This window comes from Hemitrygon akajei, chromosome 10, assembly GCF_048418815.1.
Source record: "Hemitrygon akajei chromosome 10, sHemAka1.3, whole genome shotgun sequence".
NCBI classification, from domain to species: domain Eukaryota; kingdom Metazoa; phylum Chordata; class Chondrichthyes; order Myliobatiformes; family Dasyatidae; genus Hemitrygon; species Hemitrygon akajei.
The window spans coordinates 93,973,466-93,992,683 of NC_133133.1; the positions used below are offsets into that span (position 1 = coordinate 93,973,466).

Here is a 19,218-nt window from a genome sequence, read left to right on the forward strand (position 1 = left end):
TGGGTGTGGGGTGTGGGTCTGGTATGGGTATGGGACTGGTGTGGGTGTGGTATGGGTTTGGGACTGGTGTGGGTGTGGGTCTGGTATGGGTATGGAACTGGTGTGGGTGTGGTATGGGTTTGGGACTGGTGTGGGTGTGGGTCTGGTATGGGTATGGAACTGGTGTGGGTGTGGTATGTGTTTGGGACTGGTATGGGTATGGGACTGGTGTGGGTCTGGTGTGGGTGTGGGGTATGGGTCTGGTATGGGTTTGGGACTGGTATGGGTATGGTACTGGTTTGGGTCTGGTATGGGTTTGGGACTGGTGTGGGTCTGGTATGGGAATGGGACTGGTTTGGGTCTTGTATGGGTATGGGACTGGTTTGGGTCTGGTATGGGTTTGGGACTGGTATGGATCTGGTATGGGTATGGGACTGGTGTGGGTGTGGGGTGTGGGTCTGGTATGGGTATGGGACTGGTGTGGGTGTGGGGTATGGGTCTGGTATGGGTATGGGACTGGTGTGGGTCTGGTATGGGTATGGGACTGGTGTGGGGTGTGGGTCTGGTATGGGTATGGGACTGGTGTGGGGTGTGGGTCTGGTATGTTTATGGGACTGGTGTGGGTCTCGTATGGGTATGGGACTGGTGTGGGTGTGGGGTGTGGGTCTGGTATGGGTATGGGACTGGTGTGGGTCTGGTATGGGTATGGGACTGGTGTGGGTGTGTGGTGTGGGTCTGGTATGGGTATGGGACTGGTGTGGGGTGTGGGTCTGGTATGGGTATGGGACTGGTGTGGGTCTGGTATGGGTATGGGACTGGTGTGGGTGTGGGGTATGGGTCTGGTATGGGTATGGGACTGGTGTGGGTCTGGTATGGGTATGGGACTGGTGTGGGTGTGGGGTATGGGTCTGGTATGGGTATGGGACTGGTTTGGGTTTGGTATGGGTTTGGGTCTGGTATGGGTATGGGACTGGTGTGGGGTGTGGGTCTGGTATGGGTATGGGACTGGTGTGGGTCTGGTATGGGTATGGGACTGGTGTGGGTGTGGGGTATGGGTCTGGTATGGGTATGGGACTGGTGTGGGTCTGGTATGGGTATGGGACTGGTGTGGGTGTGGGGTATGGGTCTGGTATGGGTATGGGACTGGTTTGGGTTTGGTATGGGTTTGGGTCTGGTATGGGTATGGGACTGGTGTGGGTGTGGGTTATGGTTCTAGTATGGGTATGGGACTGGTGTGGGTCTGGTATGGGTATGGGACTGGTGTGGGTGTCGGGTGTGGGTCTGGTATGGGTATGGGACTGGTGTGGATCTGGTATGGGATTGGGACTGGTGTGGGTCCGAGGTGCGGATATGGGTCTGGTATGGGTATGGGACTGGTGTGGGTCTGGTATGGGTATGGGACTGGTTTGGGTTTGGTATGGGTTTGGGTCTCGTATGGGTATGGGACTGGTGTGGGTGTGGGTTATGGGTCTAGTATGGGTATGGGACTGGTGTTGGTCTGGTATGGGATGGGACTGGTGTGGGTGTCGGGTGTGGGTCTGGTATGGGTATGGGACTGGTGTGGGTCTGGTATGGGTTTGGGACTGGTGTGGGTGTGGGGTGTGGGTCTGGTATGGGTATGGGACTGGTGTGGGTCTGGTATGGGTTTGGGACTGGTGTGGGTGTGTGGTGTGGGTCTGGTATGGGTATGGGACTGGTGTGGGTCTGGTATGGGTTTGGGACTGGTGTGGGTGTGGGGTGTGGGTCTGGTATGGGTATGGGACTGGTGTGGGTCTGGTATGGGTTTGGGACTGGTGTGGGTGTGGGGTGTGGGTCTGGTATGGAACTGGTGTGGGTGTGGGGTGTGGGTCTGGTATGGGTATGGAACTGGTGTGGGTGTGGTATGGGTATGGGACTGGTGTGGTTGTGGGGTGGGTCTGGTATGGGTATGGGACTGGTGTGGGTCTGGTATAGGTTTGGGACTGGTGTGGGTGTGGGGTGTGGGTCTGGTGTGGGTATGGAACTGGTGTGGGTGTGGTATGGGTTTGGGACTGGTGTGGGTCTGGTATGGGTATGGGACTGGTGTGGGTGTGGGGTGTGGGTCTGGTATGGGTATGGAACTGGTGTGGGTCTGGTATGGGTATGGGACTGGTGTGGGTGTGGGGTGTGGGTCTGGTATGGGTATGGAACTGGTGTGGGTGTGGGGTGTGGGTCTGGTATGGGTATGGGACTGGTGTGGGTCTGGTATGGGTATGGGAGAGGTGTGGGTGTGGGGTGTGGGTCTGGTATGGGTATGGAACTGGTGTGGGTGTGGTATGGGTTTGGGACTGGTGTGGGTGTGGGTCTGGTATGGGTATGGAACTGGTGTGGGTGTGGTATGGGTTTGGGACTGGTGTGGGTGTGGGTCTGGTATGGGTATGGAACTGGTGTGGGTGTGGTATGTGTTTGGGACTGGTATGGGTATGGGACTGGTGTGGGTCTGGTGTGGGTGTGGGGTATGGGTCTGGTATGGGTTTGGGACTGGTATGGGTATGGTACTGGTTTGGGTCTGGTATGGGTTTGGGACTGGTGTGGGTCTGGTATGGGTATGGGACTGGTTTGGGTCTGGTATGGGTATGGGACTGGTTTGGGTCTGGTATGGGTTTGGGACTGGTATGGATCTGGTATGGGTATGGGACTGGTGTGGGTGTGGGGTGTGGGTCTGGTATGGGTATGGGACTGGTGTGGGTGTGGGGTATGGGTCTGGTATGGGTATGGGACTGGTGTGGGTCTGGTATGGGTATGGGACGTGTGGGGTGTGGGTCTGGTATGGGTATGGGACTGGTGTGGGGTGTGGGTCTGGTATGTTTATGGGACTGGTGTGGGTCTGGTATGGGTATGGGACTGGTGTGGGTGTGGGGTGTGGGTCTGGTATGGGTATGGGACTGGTGTGGGTCTGGTATGGGTATGGGACTGGTGTGGGTGTGGGGTGTGGGTCTGGTATGGGTATGGGACTGGTGTGGGTGTGGTATGGGTTTGGGACTGGTGTGGGTCTGGTATGGGTATGGGACTGGTGTGGGTGTGGGGTGTGGGTCTGGTATGGGTTTGGGACTGGTGTGGGTGTGGGGTGTGGGTCTGGTATGGAACTGGTGTGGGTGTGGGGTGTGGGTCTGGTATGGGTATGGAACTGGTGTGGGTGTGGTATGGGTATGGGACTGGTGTGGTTGTGGGGTGGGTCTGGTATGGGTATGGGACTGGTGTGGGTCTGGTATAGGTTTGGGACTGGTGTGGGTGTGGGGTGTGGGTCTGGTATGGGTTTGGGACTGGTATGGGTCTGGTATGGGTTTGGGACTGGTGTGGGTTTGGGGTGTGGGTCTGGTATGGGTATGGAACTGGTGTGGGTGTGGTATGGGTTTGGGACTGGTGTGGGTCTGGTATGGGTATGGGACTGGTGTGGGTGTGGGGTGTGGGTCTGGTATGGGTATGGAACAGGTGTGGGTCTGGTATGGGTATGGGACTGGTGTGGGTGTGGGGTGTGGGTCTGGTATGGGTATGGAACTGGTGTGGGTGTGGGGTGTGGGTCTGGTATGGGTATGGGACTGGTGTGGGTCTGGTATGGGTATGGGAGAGGTGTGGGTGTGGGGTGTGGGTCTGTTATGGGTATGGAACTGGTGTGGGTGTGGTATGGGTTTGGGACTGGTGTGGGTGTGGGTCTGGTATGGGTATGGAACTGGTGTGGGTGTGGTATGGGTTTGGGACTGGTGTGGGTGTGGGTCTGGTATGGGTATGGAACTGGTGTGGGTGTGGTATGTGTTTGGGACTGGTATGGGTATGGGACTGGTGTGGGTCTGGTGTGGGTGTGGGGTATGGGTCTGGTATGGGTTTGGGACTGGTATGGGTATGGTACTGGTTTGGGTCTGGTATGGGTTTGGGACTGGTGAGGGTCTGGTATGGGTATGGGACTGGTTTGGGTCTGGTATGGGTATGGGACTGGTTTGGGTCTGGTATGGGTTTGGGACTGGTATGGATCTGGTATGGGTATGGGACTGGTGTGGGTGTGGGGTGTGGGTCTGGTATGGGTATGGGACTGGTGTGGGTGTGGGGTATGGGTCTGGTATGGGTATGGGACTGGTGTGGGTCTGGTATGGGTATGGGACTGGTGTGGGGTGTGGGTCTGGTATGGGTATGGGACTGGTGTGGGGTGTGGGTCTGGTATGTTTATGGGACTGGTGTGGGTCTCGTATGGGTATGGGACTGGTGTGGGTGTGGGGTGTGGGTCTGGTATGGGTATGGGACTGGTGTGGATCTGGTATGGGTATGGGACTGGTGTGGGTGTGGGGTGTGGGTCTGGTATGGGTATGGGACTGGTGTGGGGTGTGGGTCTGGTATGGGTATGGGACTGGTGTGGGTCTGGTATGGGTATGGGACTGGTGTGGGTGTGGGGTATGGGTCTGGTATGGGTATGGGACTGGTGTGGGTCTGGTATGGGTATGGGACTGGTGTGGGTGTGGGGTATGGGTCTGGTATGGGTATGGGACTGGTTTGGGTTTGGTATGGGTTTGGGTCTGGTATGGGTATGGGACTGGTGTGGGGTGTGGGTCTGGTATGTTTATGGGACTGGTGTGGGTCTGGTATGGGTATGGGACTGGTGTGGGTGTGGGGTGTGGGTCTGGTATGGGTATGGGACTGGTGTGGGTCTGGTATGGGTATGGGACTGGTGTGGGTGTGGGGTGTGGGTCTGGTATGGGTATGGGACTGGTGTGGGGTGTGGGTCTGGTATGGGTATGGGACTGGTGTGGGTCTGGTATGGGTATGGGACTGGTGTGGGTGTGGGGTATGGGTCTGGTATGGGTATGGGACTGGTGTGGGTCTGGTATGGGTATGGGACTGGTGTGGGTGTGGGGTATGGGTCTGGTATGGGTATGGGACTGGTTTGGGTTTGGTATGGGTTTGGGTCTGGTATGGGTATGGGACTGGTGTGGGTGTGGGTTATGGTTCTAGTATGGGTATGGGACTGGTGTGGGTCTGGTATGGGTATGGGACTGGTGTGGGTGTCGGGTGTGGGTCTGGTATGGGTATGGGACTGGTGTGGATCTGGTATGGGATTGGGACTGGTGTGGGTCCGAGGTGCGGATATGGGTCTGGTATGGGTATGGGACTGGTGTGGGTCTGGTATGGGTATGGGACTGGTTTGGGTTTGGTATGGGTTTGGGTCTGGTATGGGTATGGGACTGGTGTGGGTGTGGGTTATGGGTCTAGTATGGGTATGGGACTGGTGTTGGTCTGGTATGGGTATGGGACTGGTGTGGGTGTCGGGTGTGTGTCTGGTATGGGTATGGGACTGGTGTGGGTCTGGTATGGGTTTGGGACTGGTGTGGGTGTGGGGTGTGGGTCTGGTATGGGTATGGGACTGGTGTGGGTCTGGTATGGGTTTGGGACTGGTGTGGGTGTGGGGTGTGGGTCTGGTATGGGTATGGGACTGGTTTGGGTCTGGTATGGGTTTGGGACTGGTATGGATCTGGTATGGGTATGGGACTGGTGTGGGTGTGGGGTGTGGGTCTGGTATGGGTATGGGACTGGTGTGGGTGTGGGGTATGGGTCTGGTATGGGTATGGGACTGGTGTGGGTCTGGTATGGGTATGGGAATGGTGTGGGGTGTGGGTCTGGTATGGGTATGGGACTGGTGTGGGGTGTGGGTCTGGTATGTTTATGGGACTGGTGTGGGTCTGGTATGGGTATGGGACTGGTGTGGGTGTGGGGTGTGGGTCTGGTATGGGTATGGGACTGGTGTGGGTCTGGTATGGGTATGGGACTGGTGTGGGTGTGGGGTGTGGGTCTGGTATGGGTATGGGACTGGTGTGGGTGTGGTATGGGTTTGGGACTGGTGTGGGTCTGGTATGGGTATGGGACTGGTGTGGGTGTGGGGTGTGGGTCTGGTATGGGTTTGGGACTGGTGTGGGTGTGGGGTGTGGGTCTGGTATGGAACTGGTGTGGGTGTGGGGTGTGGGTCTGGTATGGGTATGGAACTGGTGTGGGTGTGGTATGGGTATGGGTCTGGTGTGGTTGTGGGGTGGGTCTGGTATGGGTATGGGACTGGTGTGGGTCTGGTATAGGTTTGGGACTGGTGTGGGTGTGGGGTGTGGGTCTGGTATGGGTTTGGGACTGGTATGGGTCTGGTATGGGTTTGGGACTGGTGTGGGTTTGGGGTGTGGGTCTGGTATGGGTATGGAACTGGTGTGGGTGTGGTATGGGTTTGGGACTGGTGTGGGTCTGGTATGGGTATGGGACTGGTGTGGGTGTGGGGTGTGGGTCTGGTATGGGTATGGAACTGGTGTGGGTCTGGTATGGGTATGGGACTGGTGTGGGTGTGGGGTGTGGGTCTGGTATGGGTATGGAACTGGTGTGGGTGTGGGGTGTGGGTCTGGTATGGGTATGGGACTGGTGTGGGTGTGGTATGGGTTTGGGACTGGTGTGGGTGTGGGTCTGGTATGGGTATGGAACTGGTGTGGGTGTGGTATGGGTTTGGGACTGGTGTGGGTGTGGGTCTGGTATGGGTATGGAACTGGTGTGGGTGTGGTATGTGTTTGGGACTGGTATGGGTATGGGACTGGTGTGGGTCTGGTGTGGGTGTGGGGTATGGGTCTGGTATGGGTTTGGGACTGGTATGGGTATGGTACTGGTTTGGGTCTGGTATGGGTTTGGGACTGGTGTGGGTCTGGTATGGGTATGGGACTGGTTTGGGTCTTGTATGGGTATGGGACTGGTTTGGGTCTGGTATGGGTTTGGGACTGGTATGGATCTGGTATGGGTATGGGACTGGTGTGGGTGTGGGGTGTGGGTCTGGTATGGGTATGGGACTGGTGTGGGTGTGGGGTATGGGTCTGGTATGGGTATGGGACTGGTGTGGGTCTGGTATGGGTATGGGACTGGTGTGGGGTGTGGGTCTGGTATGGGTATGGGACTGGTGTGGGGTGTGGGTCTGGTATGTTTATGGGACTGGTGTGGGTCTCGTATGGGTATGGGACTGGTGTGGGTGTGGGGTGTGGGTCTGGTATGGGTATGGGACTGGTGTGGGTCTGGTATGGGTATGGGACTGGTGTGGGTGTGGGGTGTGGGTCTGGTATGGGTATGGGACTGGTGTGGGGTGTGGGTCTGGTATGGGTATGGGACTGGTGTGGGTCTGGTATGGGTATGGGACTGGTGTGGGTGTGGGGTATGGGTCTGGTATGGGTATGGGACTGGTGTGGGTCTGGTATGGGTATGGGACTGGTGTGGGTGTGGGGTATGGGTCTGGTATGGGTATGGGACTGGTTTGGGTTTGGTATGGGTTTGGGTCTGGTATGGGTATGGGACTGGTGTGGGGTGTGGGTCTGGTATGTTTATGGGACTGGTGTGGGTCTGGTATGGGTATGGGACTGGTGTGGGTGTGGGGTGTGGGTCTGGTATGGGTATGGGACTGGTGTGGGTCTGGTATGGGTATGGGACTGGTGTGGGTGTGGGGTGTGGGTCTGGTATGGGTATGGGACTGGTGTGGGGTGTGGGTCTGGTATGGGTATGGGACTGGTGTGGGTCTGGTATGGGTATGGGACTGGTGTGGGTGTGGGGTATGGGTCTGGTATGGGTATGGGACTGGTGTGGGTCTGGTATGGGTATGGGACTGGTGTGGGTGTGGGGTATGGGTCTGGTATGGGTATGGGACTGGTTTGGGTTTGGTATGGGTTTGGGTCTGGTATGGGTATGGGACTGGTGTGGGTGTGGGTTATGGTTCTAGTATGGGTATGGGACTGGTGTGGGTCTGGTATGGGTATGGGACTGGTGTGGGTGTCAGGTGTGGGTCTGGTATGGGTATGGGACTGGTGTGGATCTGGTATGGGATTGGGACTGGTGTGGGTCCGAGGTGCGGATATGGGTCTGGTATGGGTATGGGACTGGTGTGGGTCTGGTATGGGTATGGGACTGGTTTGGGTTTGGTATGGGTTTGGGTCTGGTATGGGTATGGGACTGGTGTGGGTGTGGGTTATGGGTCTAGTATGGGTATGGGACTGGTGTTGGTCTGGTATGGGTATGGGACTGGTGTGGGTGTCGGGTGTGGGTCTGGTATGGGTATGGGACTGGTGTGGGTCTGGTATGGGTTTGGGACTGGTGTGGGTGTGGGGTGTGGGTCTGGTATGGGTATGGGACTGGTTTGGGTCTGGTATGGGTTTGGGACTGGTATGGATCTGGTATGGGTATGGGACTGGTGTGGGTGTGGGGTGTGGGTCTGGTATGGGTATGGGACTGGTGTGGGTCTGGTATGGGTATGGGACTGGTGTGGGGTTTGGGTCTGGTATGGGTATGGGACTGGTGTGGGTGTGGGTTATGGGTCTAGTATGGGTATGGGACTGGTGTTGGTCTGGTATGGGTATGGGACTGGTGTGGGTGTCGGGTGTGGGTCTGGTATGGGTATGGGACTGGTGTGGGTCTGGTATGGGTTTGGGACTGGTGTGGGTGTGGGGTGTGGGTCTGGTATGGGTATGGGACTGGTTTGGGTCTGGTATGGGTTTGGGACTGGTATGGATCTGGTATGGGTATGGGACTGGTGTGGGTGTGGGGTGTGGGTCTGGTATGGGTATGGGACTGGTGTGGGTGTGGGGTATGGGTCTGGTATGGGTATGGGACTGGTGTGGGTCTGGTATGGGTATGGGACTGGTGTGGGGTGTGGGTCTGGTATGGGTATGGGACTGGTGTGGGGTGTGGGTCTGGTATGTTTATGGGACTGGTGTGGGTCTCGTATGGGTATGGGACTGGTGTGGGTGTGGGGTGTGGGTCTGGTACGGGTATGGGACTGGTGTGGGTCTGGTATGGGTATGGGACTGGTGTGGGTGTGGGGTGTGGGTCTGGTATGGGTATGGGACTGGTGTGGGGTGTGGGACTGGTATGGGTATGGGACTGGTGTGGGTCTGGTATGGGTATGGGACTGGTGTGGGTGTGGGGTATGGGTCTGGTATGGGTATGGGACTGGTGTGGGTCTGGTATGGGTATGGGACTGGTGTGGGTGTCGGGTGTGGGTCTGGTATGGGTATGGGACTGGTGTGGATCTGGTATGGGATTGGGACTGGTGTGGGTCCGAGGTGCGGATATGGGTCTGGTATGGGTATGGGACTGGTGTGGGTCTGGTATGGGTATGGGACTGGTTTGGGTTTGGTATGGGTTTGGGTCTCGTATGGGTATGGGACTGGTGTGGGTGTGGGTTATGGGTCTAGTATGGGTATGGGACTGGTGTTGGTCTGGTATGGGATGGGACTGGTGTGGGTGTCGGGTGTGGGTCTGGTATGGGTATGGGACTGGTGTGGGTCTGGTATGGGTTTGGGACTGGTGTGGGTGTGGGGTGTGGGTCTGGTATGGGTATGGGACTGGTGTGGGTCTGGTATGGGTTTGGGACTGGTGTGGGTGTGTGGTGTGGGTCTGGTATGGGTATGGGACTGGTGTGGGTCTGGTATGGGTTTGGGACTGGTGTGGGTGTGGGGTGTGGGTCTGGTATGGGTATGGGACTGGTGTGGGTCTGGTATGGGTTTGGGACTGGTGTGGGTGTGGGGTGTGGGTCTGGTATGGAACTGGTGTGGGTGTGGGGTGTGGGTCTGGTATGGGTATGGAACTGGTGTGGGTGTGGTATGGGTATGGGACTGGTGTGGTTGTGGGGTGGGTCTGGTATGGGTATGGGACTGGTGTGGGTCTGGTATAGGTTTGGGACTGGTGTGGGTGTGGGGTGTGGGTCTGGTGTGGGTATGGAACTGGTGTGGGTGTGGTACGGGTTTGGGACTGGTGTGGGTCTGGTATGGGTATGGGACTGGTGTGGGTGTGGGGTGTGGGTCTGGTATGGGTATGGAACTGGTGTGGGTCTGGTATGGGTATGGGACTGGTGTGGGTGTGGGGTGTGGGTCTGGTATGGGTATGGAACTGGTGTGGGTGTGGGGTGTGGGTCTGGTATGGGTATGGGACTGGTGTGGGTCTGGTATGGGTATGGGAGAGGTGTGGGTGTGGGGTGTGGGTCTGGTATGGGTATGGAACTGGTGTGGGTGTGGTATGGGTTTGGGACTGGTGTGGGTGTGGGTCTGGTATGGGTATGGAACTGGTGTGGGTGTGGTATGGGTTTGGGACTGGTGTGGGTGTGGGTCTGGTATGGGTATGGAACTGGTGTGGGTGTGGTATGTGTTTGGGACTGGTATGGGTATGGGACTGGTGTGGGTCTGGTGTGGGTGTGGGGTATGGGTCTGGTATGGGTTTGGGACTGGTATGGGTATGGTACTGGTTTGGGTCTGGTATGGGTTTGGGACTGGTGTGGGTCTGGTATGGGTATGGGACTGGTTTGGGTCTGGTATGGGTATGGGACTGGTTTGGGTCTGGTATGGGTTTGGGACTGGTATGGATCTGGTATGGGTATGGGACTGGTGTGGGTGTGGGGTGTGGGTCTGGTATGGGTATGGGACTGGTGTGGGTGTGGGGTATGGGTCTGGTATGGGTATGGGACTGGTGTGGGTCTGGTATGGGTATGGGACTGGTGTGGCGTGTGGGTCTGGTATGGGTATGGGACTGGTGTGGGGTGTGGGTCTGGTATGTTTATGGGACTGGTGTGGGTCTGGTATGGGTATGGGACTGGTGTGGGTGTGGGGTGTGGGTCTGGTATGGGTATGGGACTGGTGTGGGTCTGGTATGGGTATGGGACTGGTGTGGGTGTGGGGTGTGGGTCTGGTATGGGTATGGGACTGGTGTGGGTGTGGTATGGGTTTGGGACTGGTGTGGGTCTGGTATGGGTATGGGACTGGTGTGGGTGTGGGGTGTGGGTCTGGTATGGGTTTGGGACTGGTGTGGGTGTGGGGTGTGGGTCTGGTATGGAACTGGTGTGGGTGTGGGGTGTGGGTCTGGTATGGGTATGGAACTGGTGTGGGTGTGGTATGGGTATGGGACTGGTGTGGTTGTGGGGTGGGTCTGGTATGGGTATGGGACTGGTGTGGGTCTGGTATAGGTTTGGGACTGGTGTGGGTGTGGGGTGTGGGTCTGGTATGGGTTTGGGACTGGTATGGGTCTGGTATGGGTTTGGGACTGGTGTGGGTTTGGGGTGTGGGTCTGGTATGGGTATGGAACTGGTGTGGGTGTGGTATGGGTTTGGGACTGGTGTGGGTCTGGTATGGGTATGGGACTGGTGTGGGTGTGGGGTGTGGGTCTGGTATGGGTATGGAACTGGTGTGGGTCTGGTATGGGTATGGGACTGGTGTGGGTGTGGGGTGTGGGTCTGGTATGGGTATGGAACTGGTGTGGGTGTGGGGTGTGGGTCTGGTATGGGTATGGGACTGGTGTGGGTCTGGTATGGGTATGGGAGAGGTGTGGGTGTGGGGTGTGGGTCTGGTATGGGTATGGAACTGGTGTGGGTGTGGTATGGGTTTGGGACTGGTGTGGGTGTGGGTCTGGTATGGGTATGGAACTGGTGTGGGTGTGGTATGGGTTTGGGACTGGTGTGGGTGTGGGTCTGGTATGGGTATGGAACTGGTGTGGGTGTGGTATGTGTTTGGGACTGGTATGGGTATGGGACTGGTGTGGGTCTGGTGTGGGTGTGGGGTATGGGTCTGGTATGGGTTTGGGACTGGTATGGGTATGGTACTGGTTTGGGTCTGGTATGGGTTTGGGACTGGTGTGGGTCTGGTATGTTTATGGGACTGGTTTGGGTCTGGTATGGGTATGGGACTGGTTTGGGTCTGGTATGGGTTTGGGACTGGTATGGATCTGGTATGGGTATGGGACTGGTGTGGGTGTGGGGTGTGGGTCTGGTATGGGTATGGGACTGGTGTGGGTGTGGGGTATGGGTCTGGTATGGGTATGGGACTGGTGTGGGTCTGGTATGGGTATGGGACTGGTGTGGGGTGTGGGTCTGGTATGGGTATGGGACTGGTGTGGGGTGTGGGTCTGGTATGTTTATGGGACTGGTGTGGGTCTCGTATGGGTATGGGACTGGTGTGGGTGTGGGGTGTGCGTCTGGTATGGGTATGGGACTGGTGTGGGTCTGGTATGGGTATGGGACTGGTGTGGGTGTGGGGTGTGGGTCTGGTATGGGTATGGGACTGGTGTGGGGTGTGGGTCTGGTATGGGTATGGGACTGGTGTGGGTCTGGTATGGGTATGGGACTGGTGTGGGTGTGGGGTATGGGTCTGGTATGGGTATGGGACTGGTGTGGGTCTGGTATGGGTATGGGACTGGTGTGGGTGTGGGGTATGGGTCTGGTATGGGTATGGGACTGGTTTGGGTTTGGTATGGGTTTGGGTCTGGTATGGGTATGGGACTGGTGTGGGGTGTGGGTCTGGTATGTTTATGGGACTGGTGTGGGTCTGGTATGGGTATGGGACTGGTGTGGGTGTGGGGTGTGGGTCTGGTATGGGTATGGGACTGGTGTGGGTCTGGTATGGGTATGGGACTGGTGTGGGTGTGGGGTGTGGGTCTGGTATGGGTATGGGACTGGTGTGGGGTGTTGGTCTGGTATGGGTATGGGACTGGTGTGGGTCTGGTATGGGTATGGGACTGGTGTGGGTGTGGGGTATGGGTCTGGTATGGGTATGGGACTGGTGTGGGTCTGGTATGGGTATGGGACTGGTGTGGGTGTGGGGTATGGGTCTGGTATGGGTATGGGACTGGTTTGGGTTTGGTATGGGTTTGGGTCTGGTATGGGTATGGGACTGGTGTGGGTGTGGGTTATGGTTCTAGTATGGGTATGGGACTGGTGTGGGTCTGGTATGGGTATGGGACTGGTGTGGGTGTCGGGTGTGGGTCTGGTATGGGTATGGGACTGGTGTGGATCTGGTATGGGATTGGGACTGGTGTGGGTCCGAGGTGCGGATATGGGTCTGGTATGGGTATGGGACTGGTGTGGGTCTGGTATGGGTATGGGACTGGTTTGGGTTTGGTATGGGTTTGGGTCTGGTATGGGTATGGGACTGGTGTGGGTGTGGGTTATGGGTCTAGTATGGGTATGGGACTGGTGTTGGTCTGGTATGGGTATGGGACTGGTGTGGGTGTCGGGAGTGGGTCTGGTATGGGTATGGGACTGGTGTGGGTCTGGTATGGGTTTGGGACTGGTGTGGGTGTGGGGTGTGGGTCTGGTATGGGTATGGGACTGGTGTGGGTCTGGTATGGGTTTGGGACTGGTGTGGGTGTGGGGTGTGGGTCTGGTATGGGTTTGGGACTGGTGTGGGTCTGGTATGGGTTTGGGACTGGTGTGGGTGTGGGGTGTGGGTCTGGTATGGAACTGGTGTGGGTGTGGTATGGGTTTGGGACTGGTGTGGGTGTGGGGTGGGTCTGGTATGGGTTTGGGACTGGTATGGGTCTGGTATGGGTTTGGGACTGGTGTGGGTGTGGGGTGTGGGTCTGGTATGGGTATGGAACTGGTTTGGGTGTGGTATGGGTTTGGGACTGGTGTGGGGTTTGGGTCTGGTATGGGTATGGGACTGGTGTGGGTCTGGTATGGGTATGGGACTGGTGTGGGTGTGGGGTGTGGGTCTGGTATGGGTATGGAACTGGTGTGGGTCTGGTATGGGTATGGGACTGGTGTGGGTCTGGTATGGGTATGAGACTGGTGTGGGTGTGGGGTGTGGGTCTGGTATGGGTATGGAACTGGTGTGGGTCTGGTATGGGTATGGGACTGGTGTGGGTGTGGGGTGTGGGTCTGGTATGGGTATGGGACTGGTGTGGGTCTGGTATGGGTATGGGAGTGGTGTGGGTGTGGGGTGTGGGTCTGGTATGGGTATGGAACTGGTGTGGGTGTGGTATGGGTTTGAGACTGGTATGGGTATGGGACTGGTGTGGGTCTGGTGTGGGTGTGGGGTGTGGGTCTGGTATGGGTTTGGGACTGGTATGGGTATGGTACTGGTGTGGGTTTGGGGTATGGGACTGGTATGGGTATGGGACTTGTTTGGGGTTGGTATGGGTTTGGGACTGGTGTGGGTCTGGTATGGGTATGGGACTGGTTTGGGTCTGGTATGGGTATGGGACTGGTGTGGGTTTGGGGTGTGGGTCTGGTATGGGTATGGGACTGGTGTGGGTGTGGGGTATGGGTCTGGTATGGGTATGGGACTGGTGTGGGGTGTGGGTCTGGTATGGGTATGGGACTGGTGTGGGTGTGGGGTGTGGGTCTGGTATGGGTATGGGACTGGTGTGGGGTGTGGGTCTGGTATGGGTATGGGACTGGTGTGGGTCTGGTATGGGTATGGGATTGGTGTGGGTGTGCGGTATGGGTCTGGTATGGGTATGGGACTGGTGTGGGTCTGGTATGGGTATGGGACTGGTGTGGGTGTGGGGTGTGGGTCTGGTATGGGTATGGGACTGGTTTGGGTTTGGTATGGGTTTGGGTCTGGTATGGGTATGGGACTGGTGTGGGTGTGGGTTATGGGTCTAGTATGGTTATGGGACTGGTGTGGGTCTGGTATGGGTATGGGACTGGTGTGGGTGTCGGGTGTGGGTCTGGTATGGGTATGGGACTGGTGTGGGTCTGGTATGGGATTGGGACTGTTGTGGGTCCGAGGTGCGGATATGGGTCTGGTATGGGTATGGGACTGGTGTGGGTCTGGTATGGGTATGGGACTGGTTTGGGTTTGGTATGGGTTTGGGACTGGTGTGGGTGTGGGGTGTGGTTCTGGTATGGGTATGGGACTGGTGTGGGTCTGGTATGGTTATGGGACTGGTGTGGGTGTGGCGTATGGGTCTGGTATGGGTATGGGACTGGTGTGGGTGTGGCGTATGGGTCTGGTATGGGTATGGGACTGGTGTGGGTGTGGGGTATGGGTCTGGTATGGGTATGGGACTGGTGTGGGTGTGGAGTATGGGTCTGGTATGGGTATGGGACTGGTGTGGGGTGTGGGTCTGGTATGGTTATGGGACTGGTGTGGGTCTGGTATGGGATTGGGACTGGTGTGGGTCCGAGGTGCGGATATGGGTCTGGTATGGGTATGGGACTGGTGTGGGTCTGGTATGGGTATGGGACTGGTTTGGGTTTGGTATGGGTTTGGGTCTGGTATGGGTATGGGACTGGTGTGGGTGTGGGTTATGGGTCTAGTATGGGTATGGGACTGGTGTTGGTCTGGTATGGGTATGGGACTGGTGTGGGTGTCGGGAGTGGGTCTGGTATGGGTATGGGACTGGTGTGGGTCTGGTATGGGTTTGGGACTGGTGTGGGTGTGGGGTGTGGGTCTGGTATGGGTATGGGACTGGTGTGGGTCTGGTATGGGTTTGGGACTGGTGTGGGTGTGGGGTGTGGGTCTGGTATGGGTTTGGGACTGGTGTGGGTCTGGTATGGGTTTGGGACTGGTGTGGGTGTGGGGTGTGGGTCTGGTATGGAACTGGTGTGGGTGTGGTATGGGTTTGGGACTGGTGTGGGTGTGGGGTGGGTCTGGTATGGGTTTGGGACTGGTATGGGTCTGGTATGGGTTTGGGACTGGTGTGGGTGTGGGGTGTGGGTCTGGTATGGGTATGGAACTGGTTTGGGTGTGGTATGGGTTTGGGACTGGTGTGGGGTTTGGGTCTGGTATGGGTATGGGACTGGTGTGGGTCTGGTATGGGTATGGGACTGGTGTGGGTGTGGGGTGTGGGTCTGGTATGGGTATGGAACTGGTGTGGGTCTGGTATGGGTATGGGACTGGTGTGGGTCTGGTATGGGTATGAGACTGGTGTGGGTGTGGGGTGTGGGTCTGGTATGGGTTTGGAACTGGTGTGGGTCTGTTATGGGTATGGGACTGGTGTGGGTGTGGGGTGTGGGTCTGGTATGGGTATGGGACTGGTGTGGGTCTGGTATGGGTATGGGAGTGGTGTGGGTGTGGGGTGTGGGTCTGGTATGGGTATGGAACTGGTGTGGGTGTGGTATGGGTTTGAGACTGGTATGGGTATGGGACTGGTGTGGGTCTGGTGTGGGTGTGGGGTGTGGGTCTGGTATGGGTTTGGGACTGGTATGGGTATGGTACTGGTGTGGGTTTGGGGTATGGGACTGGTATGGGTATGGGACTTGTTTGGGGTTGGTATGGGTTTGGGACTGGTGTGGGTCTGGTATGGGTATGGGACTGGTTTGGGTCTGGTATGGGTATGGGACTGGTGTGGGTTTGGGGTGTGGGTCTGGTATGGGTATGGGACTGGTGTGGGTGTGGGGTATGGGTCTGGTATGGGTATGGGACTGGTGTGGGGTGTGGGTCTGGTATGGGTATGGGACTGGTGTGGGTGTGGGGTGTGGGTCTGGTATGGGTATGGGACTGGTGTGGGGTGTGGGTCTGGTATGGGTATGGGACTGGTGTGGGTCTGGTATGGGTATGGGATTGGTGTGGGTGTGGGGTATGGGTCTGGTATGGGTATGGGACTGGTGTGGGTCTGGTATGGGTATGGGACTGGTGTGGGTGTGGGGTGTGGGTCTGGTATGGGTATGGGACTGGTTTGGGTTTGGTATGGGTTTGGGTCTGGTATGGGTATGGGACTGGTGTGGGTGTGGGTTATGGGTCTAGTATGGTTATGGGACTGGTGTGGGTCTGGTATGGGTATGGGACTGGTGTGGGTGTCGGGTGTGGGTCTGGTATGGGTATGGGACTGGTGTGGGTCTGGTATGGGATTGGGACTGTTGTGGGTCCGAGGTGCGGATATGGGTCTGGTATGGGTATGGGACTGGTGTGGGTCTGGTATGGGTATGGGACTGGTTTGGGTTTGGTATGGGTTTGGGACTGGTGTGGGTGTGGGGTGTGGTTCTGGTATGGGTATGGGACTGGTGTGGGTCTGGTATGGTTATGGGACTGGTGTGGGTGTGGCGTATGGGTCTGGTATGGGTATGGGACTGGTGTGGGTGTGGCGTATGGGTCTGGTATGGGTATGGGACTGGTGTGGGTGTGGGGTATGGGTCTGGTATGGGTATGGGACTGGTGTGGGTGTGGAGTATGGGTCTGGTATGGGTATGGGACTGGTGTGGGGTGTGGGTCTGGTATGGTTATGGGACTGGTGTGGGTCTGGTATGGGTTTGGGACTGGTGTGGGTGTAGGGTGTGGGTCCGGTATGGGTATGGGACTGGTGTGGGTGTGGGTCTGGTATGGGTATGGGACTGGTGTGGGTGTGGGGTGTGGGTCCGGTATGGGTATGGGACTGGTGTGGGTGTGGGGTATGGGTCCGGTATGGGTATGGGACTGGTGTGGGTGTCTGGTATGGGTCTGGTATGGGTATGGGACTGCTGTGGGTCTGGTATGGGTTTGGGACAGGTGTGGGTCCGAGGTGCGGATATGGGTCTGGTGTTGATCTGGTGCAGGCTGCTTGGGAAAAGAGAGTGGCCGGGAGATGAGAAGTTTGTTTGCTTATGTTTGTCATGGAATGCATTGTGCTGCAGCTGCAAGTAAAACTCGTTTTCTTAGCATTGCTATGTTGAATATGAAAACATATGACAATGAACTTGAAGGTGAGACCAAAATTACCTGGCATTGGAACATTGAATAATTACCCCCCTGCAGATTACCCAGGCCAAAGGTGAAGGACGGTTTTTTGTGTTGGAACGAGTGGCCTAGAGGGAAACCGGTGCTAGTACTGATCCCACGGGGTCCTGGGTGCTGGAGTCTGAAGACAGAATCCTGCCCCTTCCAACATCATGGAAAACCTCCATCCTCTCGCAGAGTTTAACTAGTAGCCGACAGCGGCGGCAAGAAGCAGCACCTTAGGACAGTGTAACCGGAATAATTACAGCAATGATATTAAAATAAGTAGTACCGTTGAAAAGAAAAGACAATCCAGCTTTAAATACCGGAGGCTGGTCTCGCCTCTGCAAGGAGCTCAGTCTGACCGGGTGCCGTGTGGATTGAGGACAATCTGCTCCGCAGCTCCGCTCGTCATGCCCCGTTGCAGTCTTTGGGTCGGCATCTTATTGTTCCAACTTTTATTATGGACCTTGCTCTTTGCTGAAACTGAACTGGACTCGAAAACTGCGGCACCGAACAACGAGAGTGGCCAATGGGATTCGGCAGCCTCCAGCCAGCCCGAATCCAAAGCGATGCAGCCGGCATTGGAGCCCGAGGAGAAAGAGAGCGCAGGCGGCGCCGCACTCAAGATTTTCTCCATTGAATATCACCACGTCCAGGTCCCCTTTGAGATAACACTATGGATTATGTTAGCGTCGCTGGCAAAAATAGGTAAGGATGTAGAACCGTCCTTTACCGGTCCGGTATACATCTGCAGGTTCTCTGATTGCTGCTTTGTGCGGATTAGAGAATCTGCCAGTTTATCTGCCTTTGCAGCTCAGTATGTAAAGATGCTTTTGTTGGGGTTCGGACTGAGGATGCAAATCATGTAAATTCTGCTGCTTTAGTTGCTATGGAAGTGGGAGAGATTACATGACATCGTTAGAGACGGTCGCCGATGCCCGGCGCTGCGATCAATACACTGGTTGTTTACGTTGTTAGTCCGTACTGCAGTTCAGCGCTGTGGAAGAAAACTCCCAAACTGTTTGGCTTTAAGCCCTGCACTGAAAGGACGAGAAACTGTCATTACATTCAATCCAGTTTGTTATTTATTTAACGTTTTGATGACTTTAACTAATTCCAAGTGAGATACCCAAGTAGTCTGTGTTGACAATGGGACAGATTCATATCTTTTTATATATTTTCAGGCTGGTCCGAGAAACGGGATGGACGTGGGTGTGTGTGGCGGGGCGGGGGTTGCCATTTCCACAGATCGGTTGTATTAAGGAGATGCAGTGATTTCTGAGTTGGCCTTGTCTTTCCGAGGGACATTGAGATGTAATGTTTTCCCAGGGCTTGCGCAGGTGTGCTAAGATTCCTGGAAGCAATCCTTGGATAAGACTGGGGGAACATTAGTTTATAAAACATGAGTTTTTTTGTGCAAAACTGTTTTCAAACATACTGAGTTTGGATAAATACAAAGAGTGGTGCTCTGACTAACGTTAACCTATAGCGAGGTCATTCGGCCTATCAGATATGATGGTTTACTGAGAGAGCTATCCAATTAGCCCCAGGCCACTGATTTTTACCTCAGAGCCCTGCACTGATTTTCTTTTACAAAAATCTTTCTTGTACCCCATGAGGATTACTATTTCTCCAGGAAAATAATAACCTATGTAATATTTGTCTGTGAAGTGAAGTAGAAGGAAATATTTTTATTCCATGAATCACTGCTGTGCTGGCACTTATTACCCAGTCTTATTCCAAGGAGGAGGTGATGATGAGCAATTTTAGACCAGTACAGAAGAGAAACAGACCCTTTGGCCCATTGCATCTCTGCAAGACATCATGCCAA

The 19,218-nt window shown here is 56.0% G+C and overlaps 1 protein-coding gene across 2 annotated transcripts in view; it reads left to right on the forward strand.

Moving 5' to 3' along the window:
* The first annotated feature begins 17,533 nt into the window (after positions 1-17,533).
* Positions 17,534-19,218, forward strand: part of LOC140734547 (sodium/hydrogen exchanger 2-like) — a 573,522-nt gene continuing 571,837 nt past the window's right edge. For both annotated transcript variants that reach the window (XM_073058669.1, XM_073058670.1), the window contains exon 1: positions 17,534-18,095. In XM_073058669.1, the coding sequence (XP_072914770.1) occupies positions 17,798-18,095 (298 nt within the window). In that variant the 5' untranslated portion in view covers positions 17,534-17,797. The remainder of the gene's footprint in view (positions 18,096-19,218) is intronic.